Raw genomic sequence first — 13,859 nt, 5'->3', positions numbered from 1 at the left:
AAGTTACCTTAGTATCTCAACCAGATTGAGATCTGGGCTTTGACTCGACCTGCGTCTTTTCAGATTACTGCTGTGTTTTGGGTCAACAGCATATCATCCCTAAACCATGAAACTTCCACCTCCATGTTTCACAGTTGGTATGTGCTCTTTTTGTAGGGTGCTGGTTTGGGCAGCAACTAACTATTATTTTGCAAATTCGATTTATCCGTCGGTTAATTTTTTCGATTAATAATGGGATAGCCAAAGGTTCCTTTCAGAAGAGTTTTTACAAATTTAAACCAGGTGACACTAAAACTTTTCCACTTGAAGAAGTCTAGATGCGGCATATTGACAGACGAGAACATGTTTTATCTTAAATGCAAAATGTTTATATATTTCTTTATACAATTTTGATATAATTTTTGCTCTAAGCAGGTCGATCTGTCAGCTAAAGGGATATTTTACCATCTCTATCAGGGGTTGACGTTCACATTTCATTTGCCCAGAAACAATTTTTACTTGCCCAGTATAATGTTTGATAAATATAGTTCCTAATATAATTTTTTGTATATATATCAATGAAACATGTTTGTTTTTTAAATGTTTTTTGTAATTCAGTATTTTTTAAGTTAACAGGTTCCTGGTGTGTATCTGCATGCGTCAGATGATGAACTCAAGCCTGCATTACCGTTTTAACATGCTTTTCAATCCTTCCAACAATTAAAACTACTTGCCCCGGGCGATGGTTAACATTGAGGCCTGTCTATACTCCAGTTACAAATAAATGATTACTAAATTAGTTGACTGTTATTTCATGAACAGGTTATTTACAGTCCCGAGATTCTCACATCTACGGAATATCATTAAATCTCTTAAACGGTGGAGTCCAAGTTTAGTCCTAAATGCTGCTATCTTCCATGTGGAAATTGCATTTCAAGAAAGAAAAACAAGCAGATAAAAAAGCTAAGGAGACAAAAGTAACAAGTAACCAGCCACTTCCTCAAAATGAAGTGGAGTAGAAAGTTACAAGAAGCCCCCCAAAAACGTACTCAAGTAAAGATACTTAAAGTACTTGAGCTGCTGCTTGAAGTAGTTTGTGTGTACCATTAAAAATGGGATATGGGTATTTTTTATTTGTTTTGTTTTTATGCCATGGTCTGCATCCTAAACCGTAGGTCCAAAAAAGACACAAAAATGTTGCTTTAAAAAAAAAAGATAAAGGGCTGAGTCTATAATCTATGGTCGATAGATTTGTCCAACCCCCTGACCTTATTCTCCCATACCCTGATTTTTTTAATCAGAGACACGTCTGGACACTTTGTAGACAATTGTGACGTTTTTAAGGGACTTCTTGCATCACTGATGAGCTAACCTGGTTCATCTTTATTTTGTGCATCAAAGTGTTGCAATGAATCATGGGAGTGCGTACTGTAGCTTTGCTACATTCACTGATTGGACAAAAATATTGGATTCTAAATAATAAGCCCTGGTTTAAGCCAAACACAGACAGCTATGGTTGGAGCAGGAGGGACTGCAGCTTCACCTGAAATCATGAAATTGTAGCTCCTACCTCCTGTTCGTTGCTCCTTGTCTTTCACCTTTAACAGGGTTCAAACGTAAGACCTTTATCCAGGGTAGGAAAGGAGCTGCTGCGTGTTTATGAAAATCTCACATATATCTAAATTAAGCCTGAAAACAGCCCTAGCCAGCGCAGCAGTCTGGGCTACTGTTATGTTGTTGTTTTCAAAGGTCATGTTACTTTGCACTGAAAGGCTAACTTGCAATTAATGATATCATGAGCCTCCATTGTATTAGAAAATGAATCTATTCATGCTTCTTTCGTTGCATCTTTATTTTTTTTGCAGATTAAGAGTATTTAAGAGTATTTTATTCTTGTGATATAGTTTTCATTTTTGTCTTTTTCTCCTCTTGTGTGGCACTATTTTAGTTTCACAAGCAGCTATAGCACCTGGAGTGGACATAAATCTCTGGATTTTACATATCATTTCTTCAAGTTGCACACAGCAAACTTTCCCCCCTCTTTTTTCCTCTACTCAATCAGCAATATTAATTTTGTCTTGGAACAACAACAAAAAAAGTTTTTGTTTAAATTTGCCACCTAGTTTTGTTAAATCCCTCTGAACCCCCTATGACCTACCATCTCCTCCACCCAGCTGGTCCTGTTGTGGCTCTTACAGAAACAGACCCCATAAAGCTGCCAGTTTAGGCTTGCTTGTATTGTAAAAGCGGTATGTGTTTGGTCATTTTTAAGCGGATTGTGAAATACTAATTCATAATCAGGTTGTCCCTCTGAGGCTAGAAACTCCATTGTTGCCCCTTTAGTCCTGGATTGTTCTTTCATTATATAAATCTCTGATGTTTATTCTCTCTTAGATGAATTTTATTTGCACGGAGAGGAAAAAAAATTGCAAGAGCATGATTGTGTCATTTGTTACATATTTAGTTGTTATTTGGTATTACTTGATATGTTTATGAATGGTTTGACATGCAAACAACTAGCAGGAGCAGTTTTTTTTAAAGTAATAAATTGCATCATAAATTCTCTATTAAAGCGGGACCTACAGTCTGTAAATGTACTCTTCAGATGCCTGTGCCAAGTTGTAAAGCTTGTATGAGGCCCCACTTTGGTAAAAATCAGCTGTTTTTGTCTTTGTGAGGCAGGAACTCCTTGGTGAACTAGTTATTTAAAACAAGTTCACATCTGTGAGGGTGGGCATACAGGTTACCTTAGAAAAATAGCAACTTACAGAAGTTTTTTTATAGTTGGAGGCTTAGGGAAAAACTTTTTTTTTTTTGATGGCACTAGTGGCTTGTTTTTTCGACAGTAGACTGACAGGAAAGGGGGTATGAGAGAGGGGGAGAGACATGTGGCAAAGGACACAGGTTGGATTCGAACCCGGGTGGGACGTGTCGAGGACTAAGGCCTCCGTACATGGGTCGTGCGCGCTAACAAGAGTTGCACCAATACAGATACCAGTATCGGGCGGGGCCCCGATAAAGCACTAAAATGGTGGTGTCTGTATTGGCTAGTACCAACAAATAGGGCACTGATGCAATTTTGAGAGCCAAAATTTTATTCAACTATTGTCACCCATTCCAGGTAGGCAATAAAAAGTTCTACTGGAGTCCCTTTGTATTAGTCTTTTTCCTGCTTCACAAAGGTAGGCAGCAGCTTGAAAAAGCCATGATGGCAAATATTTTGCATCTAAGTAGTATGCAGTTCTTCATATATACACACACACATAAATTTCAAACAGATGGTATCGGTATCAGCCGAAACTGCGCAGCCAGGTATAATATCGGGGCCAAAAAATGGCATCGGCACAACACTAGCGCTAACCCCTGTGCCACCTGCACACCCATTTAGTGTTTTTGCTAACCTGTTCTTAACTTCCTAGGAGTGGGCATCAGTATTTGCTTTAAGAAAGCTACAGTGCAATTATAGAAGGGTTAATCTCCATAACGTGAAAGGTAATAATTCAATAAGGTCAATCAGTCTATTAGAAAATGACAATCTTACAATCAGCTGTACAGTTTATTAAGCTGAAAACAAACAGTCTTTTAGTGAGTCACAGCTGTTTGGCTTGGTGATTTACACTCACCGGCCACTTTATTAGGTACACCCGTCCAACTGCTCGTTAACACTTAACTTCTAAGCAGCCAATCACATGGCGGCAACTCAGTGCATTTAGGCATGTAGACATGGTCAAGACAATCTCCTGCAGTTCAAACCGAGCATCAGTGTGGGGAAAAAAGGTGATTTGAGTGAATTTGAACGTGGCATGATTGTTGGTGCCAGAAGGGCTGGTCTGAGTATTTCAGAAACTGCTGATCTACTGGGATTTTCATGCACAACCATCTCTAGGGTTTACAGAGAATGGTCCGAAAAAGAAAAAACATCCAGTGAGCGGCAGTTCTGTGGGCGGAAATGCCTTGTTGATGCCAGAGGTCAGAGGAGAATGGCCAGACTGGTTCGAGCTGATAGAAGGGCAACAGTGACTCAAATAACCACCCGTTACAACCAAGGTGGGCAGAAGAGCATCTCTGAACGCACAGTACGTCGAACTTTGAGGCAGATGGGCTACAGCAGCAGAAGACCACACCGGGTGCCACTCCTTTCAGCTAAGAACAGGAAACTGAGGCTACAATTTGCACAAGCTCATCGAAATTGGACAATAGAAGATTGGAAAAACGTTGCCTGGTCTGATGAGTCTCGATTTCTGCTGTGACATTCGGATGGTAGGGTCAGAATTTGGCGTCTACAACATGAAAGCATGGATCCATCCTGCCTTGTATCAACGGTTCAGGCTGGTGGTGGTGGTGTCATGGTGTGGGGAATATTTTCTTGGCACTCTTTGGGCCCCTTGGTACCAATTGAGCATCGTTGCAACGCCACAGCCTACCTGAGTATTGTTGCTGACCATGTCCATCCCTTTATGACCACAATGTACCCAACTACTGATGGCTACTTTCAGCAGGATAATGCGCCATGTCATAAAGCTGGAATCATCTCAGACTGGTTTCTTGAACATGACAATGAGTTCACTGTACTCAAATGGCCTCCACAGTCACCAGATCTATATCCAATAGAGTATCTTTGGGATGTGGTGGAACGGGAGATTTGCATCATGGATATGCAGCCGACAAATCTGCAGCAACTGTGTGATGCCATCATGTCAATATGGACCAAACTCCCTGAGGAATGCTTCCAGCACCTTGTTGAATCTATGCCACGAATAATTGAGGCAGTTCTGAAGGCAAAAGGGGGTCCAACCCGTTACTAGCATGGGGTACCTAATAAAGTGGCCGGTGAGTGTACAACTTTGTGTATTGGTCACAAACGCTAAATTTAAATTTACAAAAAAAAAGTAATCAAATTATTGAAGAAAATTGAATCCATGAACTCCAACGGAGCCAGTTTCTATCTGATAGCAGAGGCGATCTTTTATTACAACTCTTTAATCTGGAGAAATTCAAATTCGACTTAAATTTGATGCTTTGGCACCCTCTCTCTTAATGTGTCTGCCCATCCACTGTCCCCCCCTCCCCCTATAGCTAAGTGATAGGCTTCACTGTGCTCGTAATGAGGATGACAATAGCGCAGGTCCGGCTACCTACATCTTTAGTGCTGGCTCACGACGCGCTTCAGGATAGTAGATGGACCGGACCACCCCAGAGCCATCGCTGGTGGGGATTACTTAGCCATCCCAGAATGCACTCCCCTTTTACCAGCTGGGAGCATCTGTACCGTCATTCGACCTGCAGCTTCAATGACCCATTAACTGTCAGAAAATCTTCTCTTTTAAACCTTTTGCATGAAAAGCTTTCTACTTGCTGAACATATTGCAGAGTTAAGATCAGAGCTGGCAAATTAAATAGCCTGTTGTTTGTTTTACGTATCTACTTAATCATCCCTGTCTGATTTCAGTGTCCTTTTGGTCAAAATGTTGCATTTCAGAAGGTCTCTCCATCAAATAACAGTCTTAAAGGTTTTGTGAATCAACCCCTTCACTCGGTTACCCCTACGATTAAATCTAACGCACGTCTCGGGGAGGATGTAACATTTAGAAAGTATTGGCAGAGTTTGAATTCCTGAGTTAGAATTCCTGGTTCAACCAATAGTTTGCACATAAATCTGACTTAAGACATGCATTGAATAGCAAACATATGGAAGACGTGGCTACAGTCAGATGTCCATAGACTAGATCATTTACATGCTAACGGTCTGCTTGGCAGAAAACCAAAAATCTACAAAAGACAAAAATTAAGGTTATATCATTATATAGTTGGTATGCTTTTTTAAAAACTCTTTCTAACAGATTTAAATATTCAAAAAAAGCTAGAATAAGATGTATTGGTGGATGCAAAAAGACTGGAGACCGGGGCGTTTGAACTACAATGGAGTGGCTCAGACAGAAGCACGATTACGTCTAAATAGACCCCAAATATCAAACAACTCAGACATTAATGTCCAGAACTTCTCCATCCATTCTGATTAAATACTTTCTGAAGGATTAACTTCCAGTCTAGATTAGGGATGGAACGGTTTTTGAAAACCGTCCGAACCACTCGGTTCGATTTGCGTGTGTTGCGTTCGGTTCATGCGCAGCTCTTTTTTCTCATAGGCGAAGCGATTACACTCCAGAGCAGAAGGTGGCGGTACTGAGACCAAAGCCAACCACCAGTAGTAAACAAGAAGAAGAAGCGAAGCAGCGTAGCTGGGTGTAGCAGAAAAAAAATCAGTTGTTGTGGAGAATTGTGTGGGTATGGCGGGTGGGAAAGAACAGGAGTTGGAAGACGCGCCAGCAGCACTTTATAGGTCTGCTGTATGGGACCACTTTGCATTTAGAGTGACCTACGATGACAGCGGAAAGAAAGTTGTGGATAAAAGTGCAACAGTGTGCAAGCATTGTGCAACACGTTTTGTTTATGCTAACAGCAAAATGACCAACATGTCAGGCTAGCGATCAACATATACCGAACCAAACCGAAAACCGTGACCACGAAACCGCGAACCGAACCGAACCGTGAATTTTGTGAACCGTTCCACCCCTAGTCTAGATAAACAAAGCTGGTGAAGATCTGCCGCTAAAGTCATGGTGCTGCCATAACACCCATGTTGGTTTCTCCATCTATTGACTAAAGGAGTCTGCATAGATGTTTATATCACACTTTTTATTTTAGTTCAATGATTATTTTATTTGTTTACTGTTAGTATTTTCTCCTGTTTTCTATTGGCTCCTCTTTTGTATTGGTTTGATCAAAATTCCCTATAAAAAGCATTAGAATAATTGGTTTTAGTAAGGTAGAGTTTGGACCAGCTCAGGGGGTTTGAATACTTTTGTGCTGCATGTTGTAGGTTGGAGTATAATGGGGTCCAGAGGGCTTTTCAGGCCCTTTCAGGAATCTGTCCATGTTCCAACTTTAGAACTGCTGGTGGCATTGACTTTGCATTTAATTTGACCTTTTGCTCCCCTTTCTTTGGTTAAAAACAAATGGTGCCTTTTCATCCTAATCGGGCCATCAGACCCCTCTGTGCTTTTATCTCCTAATTAGAAGGTAAAGCTGCAGTGGAATAGCTCGCTGTGTGCTGTTCCCAAATGTTTGGTTGTTTAAGGGTGGCCCGGTTTTGTCCTGATTGAGAGTGATGGCCAAGAAACCTAAACACATGTCGCTGAGGAGCACCAGTGGGTACAAGATCTAAGTCTAGGAGGAGTTACAGCGTGTGTGGGTGAGAAGCTCTGCACGAACCCCCTAAAAGATGGCTCTTGTGAAGTTTTCATGCCGACCCCCCACACCCACCTCCTCATTTGTGGGTCCGATTTCACTGCGTCTAGCCTGATGTTTATTTTAAATTTATTCACCACAGGTTTGCAATCACTGCTTAATTTCATGGGTTGATGTTTTAGTTTTACTTGATGCCAATAGCATTCATGTTATTCTGTTTTCTTTTTTTTTTTCTTTATACCAAATTCCCACACGCACTGTTTAAAGTAAGACAAAGGAGGGCTGTGACAGGGCGCTGAAGCCCTCTGAATGGTCCGTGAGGAGGTGAATGGGCCAACCTGACATTGACAAAAAGTTCCAGTTCAAAGTGAAGCTCGGTTGAGAGAAGGAAAAGTGAAATTGCTGCAGAGAGCTTAATTAAAACCATGTTGACTTAATTTCCCTCTGCTATTGTTTTCAAAAACAATGCAGGCATGGAAACCAGAGTTTCAGAATACTTTAGCTTCATTTATGCCTGGAATAGACTGAACAGTTTTCCTTATGTTGAACTCATATGGATTGTCCCACATCAGACATGACTGTATCTCATCCTGCTTCGTCTTCCTATCTAGGATCCCATCCTGGCCGAGATGCTACAGAACAACAAGGATCAGATAGTGTGCTATCATGAGCATGACTCTCTGCTGGACCACAAGGAGGAGGAAGCCCTGAGTGAGGAGGATCGCAAGGCGGCGTGGGCCGAGTATGAAGCAGAGAAGAAGGTGAGAAAGGAGGAATTGATTACCGAAACATCTGCACATGTATTTATTGGGTTCTGAGTGGGACGGTCGGGAATGAGATTTGGTGTAGATGGTTTCCTGGTCTAGATAAGTACAGGAAAATTATATGTAGAATTATGTTTTTGTCTTTTTTTTTGCTTTTGTCAGAGGAAAAAAACTTTTTTTAGTCCCATCGATCCATCCAGTTTGTCTTCATTCTGCTCTTCCTTTTCATTGCTGTGTTCACCCATCTACCCGTCTTCCATCCATCTATCCATCTTCCTTTTTCCTTTTCATCAGTCAACCTTTTACTCCCTCTTTCCTCAGAAGAGACTTTTTCAATTTTACCTTTATAATTTTATTTTAAACATTCAGAATTCTGGAAATAAAGCTGTCATTTTGAAGCAGCACACATACCTTAGACCCATCTTAACTTTTAAAAAAATGACTTTAAAGTAAAAAAAACAGCAGATTACGGGCTTTTCTTTAGCGAACGTTGGACCTTTGACCCATCATCACCTACAGTAAGTAGTTCAGCTCAGCAGCCTTATTTCTAGTCAAAGTTAGGATGAAGGTTTAAAAAGTTGGAGCCTTCTCTCTCACATACTCCTGTCACATTACTCCTCCTGTTTCTTGTGGGGCATTTAATATCATTTATATGGAAGTGTCTTCCCTCTCCTTGTTGTAATCCTAGAATCTAATTTACCCTAATGATCGTTTTTCCAACACTCTTCTCTCCTTTATGTCTTTAAAGGAATACTACACCCAAAACATGATTAGCCTTCATTTTCTACTCACCCCCATGCTGAACAACACTCTGGAGTACTTTTTTGATATCTCAAATGCATCTGGAGATCTGGGAGGCTTCTTGCTGTCTGCTGACATTCAAATAATGGAGGTCTATGGTGCCCGAGACAGAAAGGTCCATAAAAGTCCACAAAAAACGTGTCAATATTTCTCCATACTGCTCGTCCAATGTATTCCAAGTGTCCTGAGTGGGTAGCATCCAGAATTTACTCGAAACGAAGTCATTTAGAATGTTTTTAGAGCATAAACAGTAGTGTATAGGATTTCCTGAAAGAGCGCGCCAGCGCGTTCACGACGCTACGGAAGCCGGCAGACCAAACCAGATGAAAGTGCGCATTCAGCGTCTGCTCTGCCGATAATGCAAGCGTAGAAGAAGAAATGTGCTGTTTACCTGTGCAAAGAAAGAAAAAAACTAAAGAAAAATGTCTGAGGACTTCAGTGTTGAGGGAGAGCATGAGTTCTTTGCCAAGCTGAATGCGCTGGTTTGGTCTGCCGCGGTTTCCGTAGCGTCGTGAACTCGCAGGCGCGCTCTTTCAGGAAATCCTATACACTACTGTTTATGCTCTAAAAACATTCTAAATGACTTCGTTTCGAGTAAATTCTGGATGCTACCCACTCAGGACACTTGGAATACATTGGACGAGCAGTATGGAGGAATATTGACACGTTTTTTGTGGACTTTTATGGACCTTTCTGCCTCGGGCACCATAGACCTCCATTATTTGAATGTCAGCAGATAGCAAGAAGCTTCCCAGATCTCCAGATGCATTTGAGATATCAAAAAAGTACTCCAGAGTGTTGTTCAGCATGGAGGTGAGTAGAAAATGAAGGCTAATCATGTTTTGGGTGTACTATTCCTTTAAGTGTCTTTTCCCTCCACAGTTCTGTTTTTTAGTCGACTGTCGGAAAAATACTAATGTTAAACTCAGTTCATTAAACACCAACAATTTATATGAAGATCAACACAGAGTTCCTACAGAACCTGGAAAAATATGACTTTTGCTTTAATTATTTTCCTTTTCTGGGAAAATCTGGAAATAAGAAAATACTACATGAGGAAAAGGTTAAGATATTAAGCTATTTCTTCTTTTTAAAATACTGTAATTTTCGGACTATTAGCCGCACCTCAATATATGTCGCAGAAGCCAAATTGCATGATTTGTACATATACAAGCCGCACCGGACTATAAGCAGCAGGTTTTTTATGTTTAACACAAACTGTCTTGCGCTTGCAATGTCAGTCTTTCTCGCTGTCGTTCTGTCTCGTACCGCTCGTGGTAGAAGTCTGCTTCCGGAGGACCTTCGCATTCCTGCTCGCGCGGCTACCGTACTGTGTGTTGAAGCAAATGTGAAGTCAACATGGTGGATGGTAAAATCCATAGATTTAGTTATGGCCGTTAGCTGTAAAAGTCCATAGATAAGCCGCATTGTTATATAAGCCGCAAGGTCGAAAAATGGGGGGGAAAGTCGCGGCTTATAGTCCGAAAATTACGGTATGTTACAAATACATTTTATTTGAATTACCTCTTACCTGGGATTTCATTAAATCACAGATCTAGTTTTCACACATCAGGTTTCAATTATATTTAATAATCTGAAATGTATGTATTGATATTATTCATACTTGGTTTGTTCAGTTATGCCTCTTAAGAATTTTCTTAACTTATCTTTTTTTTGTAGAAACTTTGTGAATGCCTCTTTAGGTAGATAAAATCAGAACGTTTCCAAAATTAATTTAATAAATTTGGGTGACAATGGAGTAAAACCCTTGGACTAGCATTCTGGGGTATTTTTATAAATGTATTCTACCTTGTGTAGGTTATTGATTGTTGCTAGATTTAATTTATAAGTTACATTTCAGATATTTGTTCTATTTAATTTGCAGCTTTTAAGTTTTAGTTTATGTTTTTAGTTTTACTTACTGAAATTTAAAGAAACCTGCATGCTCCCAATCAATACTTAACAAATCTTTTAGTGTAGGGTTATTCAGTCCAGATTTGTCGTCTATTTAGGCTAAAATTCTCAAAATGAAGTCAACCTGGGCTAATCCAGATGCCATAAAAGGAAAAAAGAACAATAGCTCTTGAAAGAGTAATCTGTAAAGTATACAGATTATAAAACTATGCCAGGTGTTAATTATATTAAATGTCTATCATGAAAAAAATGTGTTGGAGGGATTGAGAAATTGTCGCTATAGATCCACAACAGGCTGTTCACCACAGGACCGTTTCTTTAATGGTTTTCATTTTAGAAGAGCAACAACTGTAAAGAAACCCAACCTCTGTTAATGTCTTAGTGTAGCGTTCAGCTGGTGCTGTAGAGGAAAAGCCACATGCATAATATCAGATTTACAGTCTGAACAAGAGGGGAAACCCAAAAATGTGATCTTGCATTGAAATAGAAATTAAAGCTGCAAACCCTTTGTTCCTGCAAGAAATCCAACATTTAGGATGGTTTAGGTCAAATATGATTTAAACTTAAATTTCAAAGTCTAATCCAGATAAATTCTTTAATGAATAAAAGTGAAAGTTGATGCATATCTGAGGATTCAGCCCAATCTCCAGAATGGCTTCTTTGCTAAAAGTGAAGAATGCGTATGTGCAGATTGTGGTTGTTTGGAGGGTTTGTACTGTTTAGATTTGCACACCTGTCTTTGACCAGGTCCAGAGGCCCCTGTTGGCCCCACTCTCACACACAGAGACACTCAAACACACACATGCACCCTACAACATACCGGATGGCCAGATTACAGGGCAAGGGAAAACCATCTGCAGCTGAGACTCAATTACATACAAACATCGGCATTCTGCTGGCCTTTACTGAGACAAGACTGTTTACTTCAGGTCATTACACACACACCCGCACACACACATTTAATACAGCAGAAGCCAACTGATACTGGGAAAGTTGTTCCTCTCACAAAATGAGTGTTCAAAATTCTCCGCTATAACCTTTGTTTCTTTTCTGATGGAATTTAGAGAAGTTTTAAAAGAAAAGCACAAAATCGGATTTTATCAATGACACATTTGGATTATTATATGTCATCTTTAAATTGGTCTCGTCATTGACGATAAGCACAAAAAACATATATTAATGTTTAAATAAAACAATACAAGCCATGCGTACATCCTCATGGTGTTTACTTAGTCCTTTTTCAGCCTGAAGGATTTTTTTGCACAGAGTGCGATCAGCAGATATGTTATATGCCGTCACCATCTGCTGGAAGTACCTAATCACACCCCAACTGTCTTTGCAGCTTTAGCTCCTGCCTCAGTAAGCCTCAACGTTAAGTACTCATGTCTTATGAAGCTTTGCGTCAGATATTTCTCTGCTCTTTTTCATATCGATCTTTAACTTCTGCTGGGGAAAATGCTGACCTGCTTAGCTTCATTAGTTCCATATCGTACCTGCAGTCATGTGGTCTCCTTATGGTAAAAACACAAAATGCTTAAGTTGATTACCAAATTATGCAAAAGCAAAACATACGTATAATAACCCAGCGGAAAGCAGAAGAAGCTATTAGCCAGTATATACTTTTGAAGCCAGTGTGTGACAAGTCCTATTTAGGATAAAAAGAACTGACCAGAGGGTTTTTCTTGTTTGCAGCTAATTAAAAGCTGCTCTAACTCAATTTAGCTTTGTTAAAAAAAAAAAAAAAGCTGCTATGCGTAGCTTGCTTTTATTAAAACCCTGATCAGACTCTATGCATACAGCTAAAGTCTTCAACAAGTAGTTTTGGGGGCTTGGGTAATATATTTCTCTAGTCCCACTTTATCATGTGCAGATAAGCACTCTGCCCAAATGTTCTACATTTGCTTGTATGTCAGCTGCTCTCTCTGCAGCTCCCTGCAAATATATGACCACAGGCAGGTGGCATGACGCGTACAGACCAAAGCTGCTGCAGCCATTACAGTCTCTTTGTAAAAAATGAAAAATCTCCTGGATTGTTACAGAAAACCCATCATCAACCCATCAAAACCCTGCAGTTTCATTGCGCAGTGTGAACTGTAGCTACGTGCAACGATCGAAAAAATCGTACAGTGTATCCCCGGCTTAATACAGTATAAAGCTGGCTGATACTATTGTCAGGGAGGGAAAGAAGTGTAAAATGTTCTCTTTTCTAAAATAAATACCTTTGTTAGTCCACTCAGGTTTGTTTTCAGATCTTTGTAATATTTGTCTGGCCTACAAATTAATACTTGTAAATACATCAACTTAGCAAATCAGAAAACTTTATTCAGCACAGATGAAAATGTCAGAACCACAGGAACCACCATACTTGTTACAGATCTATTATTTATAACACCTGCCTCCCTCATTCATCCCCCCGTCTGTTTTTCTCCTCTCTCCGTTTCTCCCAGGGTCTGTCTACCAGGACCAACTACCCCATGTCCTATGCTCAGCCAGATATGGGCACCTCCAACTACTTCTCCTTCAATATGGCAGCTTTGGCCACAATGTCCAACCAGCAGCTGGAGGTAAGTAATGAGGCCCATATGCCTCCCTCTACCCCCCACCCCAACGACACGGCGTCCCACATTCCTCATCCTCCCCGCTCCTAATTGTGACACCAGTCTAGCAGCAGCCGACCAGTTCATAACGATGCTCGTCTGGGATGGCAGCTATTAATATACATCCACTGAGAGTGGGTGGATACTCACTGCAAGAGGCAGCTTGGTGGGTTTATTCCCAGTTGATTAGTATAATGCTAAGCTCTTTTGGTTAAAGCTGTTTGAAAGGTTTCCACAAAACCAATACAAGTTTGTAGGTGGTGAATAATGATTCCTACTGGTGGGGAACATTTATTGTTAATTTGTCACTGCATGAAACCTGCGTACAATTTTTGATTCTGAAAATGTGCATAAACTTGCCTGTTGCTAATTGAATGTTTAATTTCTCTTCTTTGTTTTGTTCAGGATCTCATAAGCCAGGGGCGCCAGAAGGTCATTGAAGCAACAAATGCTTTAAAAGCCCTAGCTCGTGAGACAATGGAAGACATCATTGCCAGAATAGTAAGTTTGAGAAGCTGCTCAGTTCTAGTTTAGTAATCAGTCACCGCCCCGTCAG

The 13,859-nt window shown here is 40.3% G+C and overlaps 1 protein-coding gene across 2 annotated transcripts in view; it reads left to right on the top strand.

Annotated features, from left to right (window-relative positions):
* atrx (ATRX chromatin remodeler) overlaps positions 1-13,859 on the top strand; it is a 55,800-nt gene that overhangs the window by 31,834 nt on the left and 10,107 nt on the right. For both annotated transcript variants that reach the window (XM_038299152.1, XM_038299153.1), the window contains exons 30-32: positions 7,839-7,988; positions 13,154-13,270; positions 13,709-13,804. In XM_038299152.1, coding sequence (XP_038155080.1) covers positions 7,839-7,988; positions 13,154-13,270; positions 13,709-13,804 — 363 coding nt within the window. The remainder of the gene's footprint in view (positions 1-7,838; positions 7,989-13,153; positions 13,271-13,708; positions 13,805-13,859) is intronic.

This window comes from Cyprinodon tularosa, unplaced genomic scaffold (assembly GCF_016077235.1).
Source record: "Cyprinodon tularosa strain WSP-4 unplaced genomic scaffold, ASM1607723v1 ctg42, whole genome shotgun sequence".
Taxonomy (NCBI): Eukaryota; Metazoa; Chordata; class Actinopteri; order Cyprinodontiformes; family Cyprinodontidae; genus Cyprinodon; species Cyprinodon tularosa.
The sequence above is the reverse complement of the archived record's forward strand: the minus strand, read 5'-3'. Positions and strand labels throughout refer to the sequence as shown.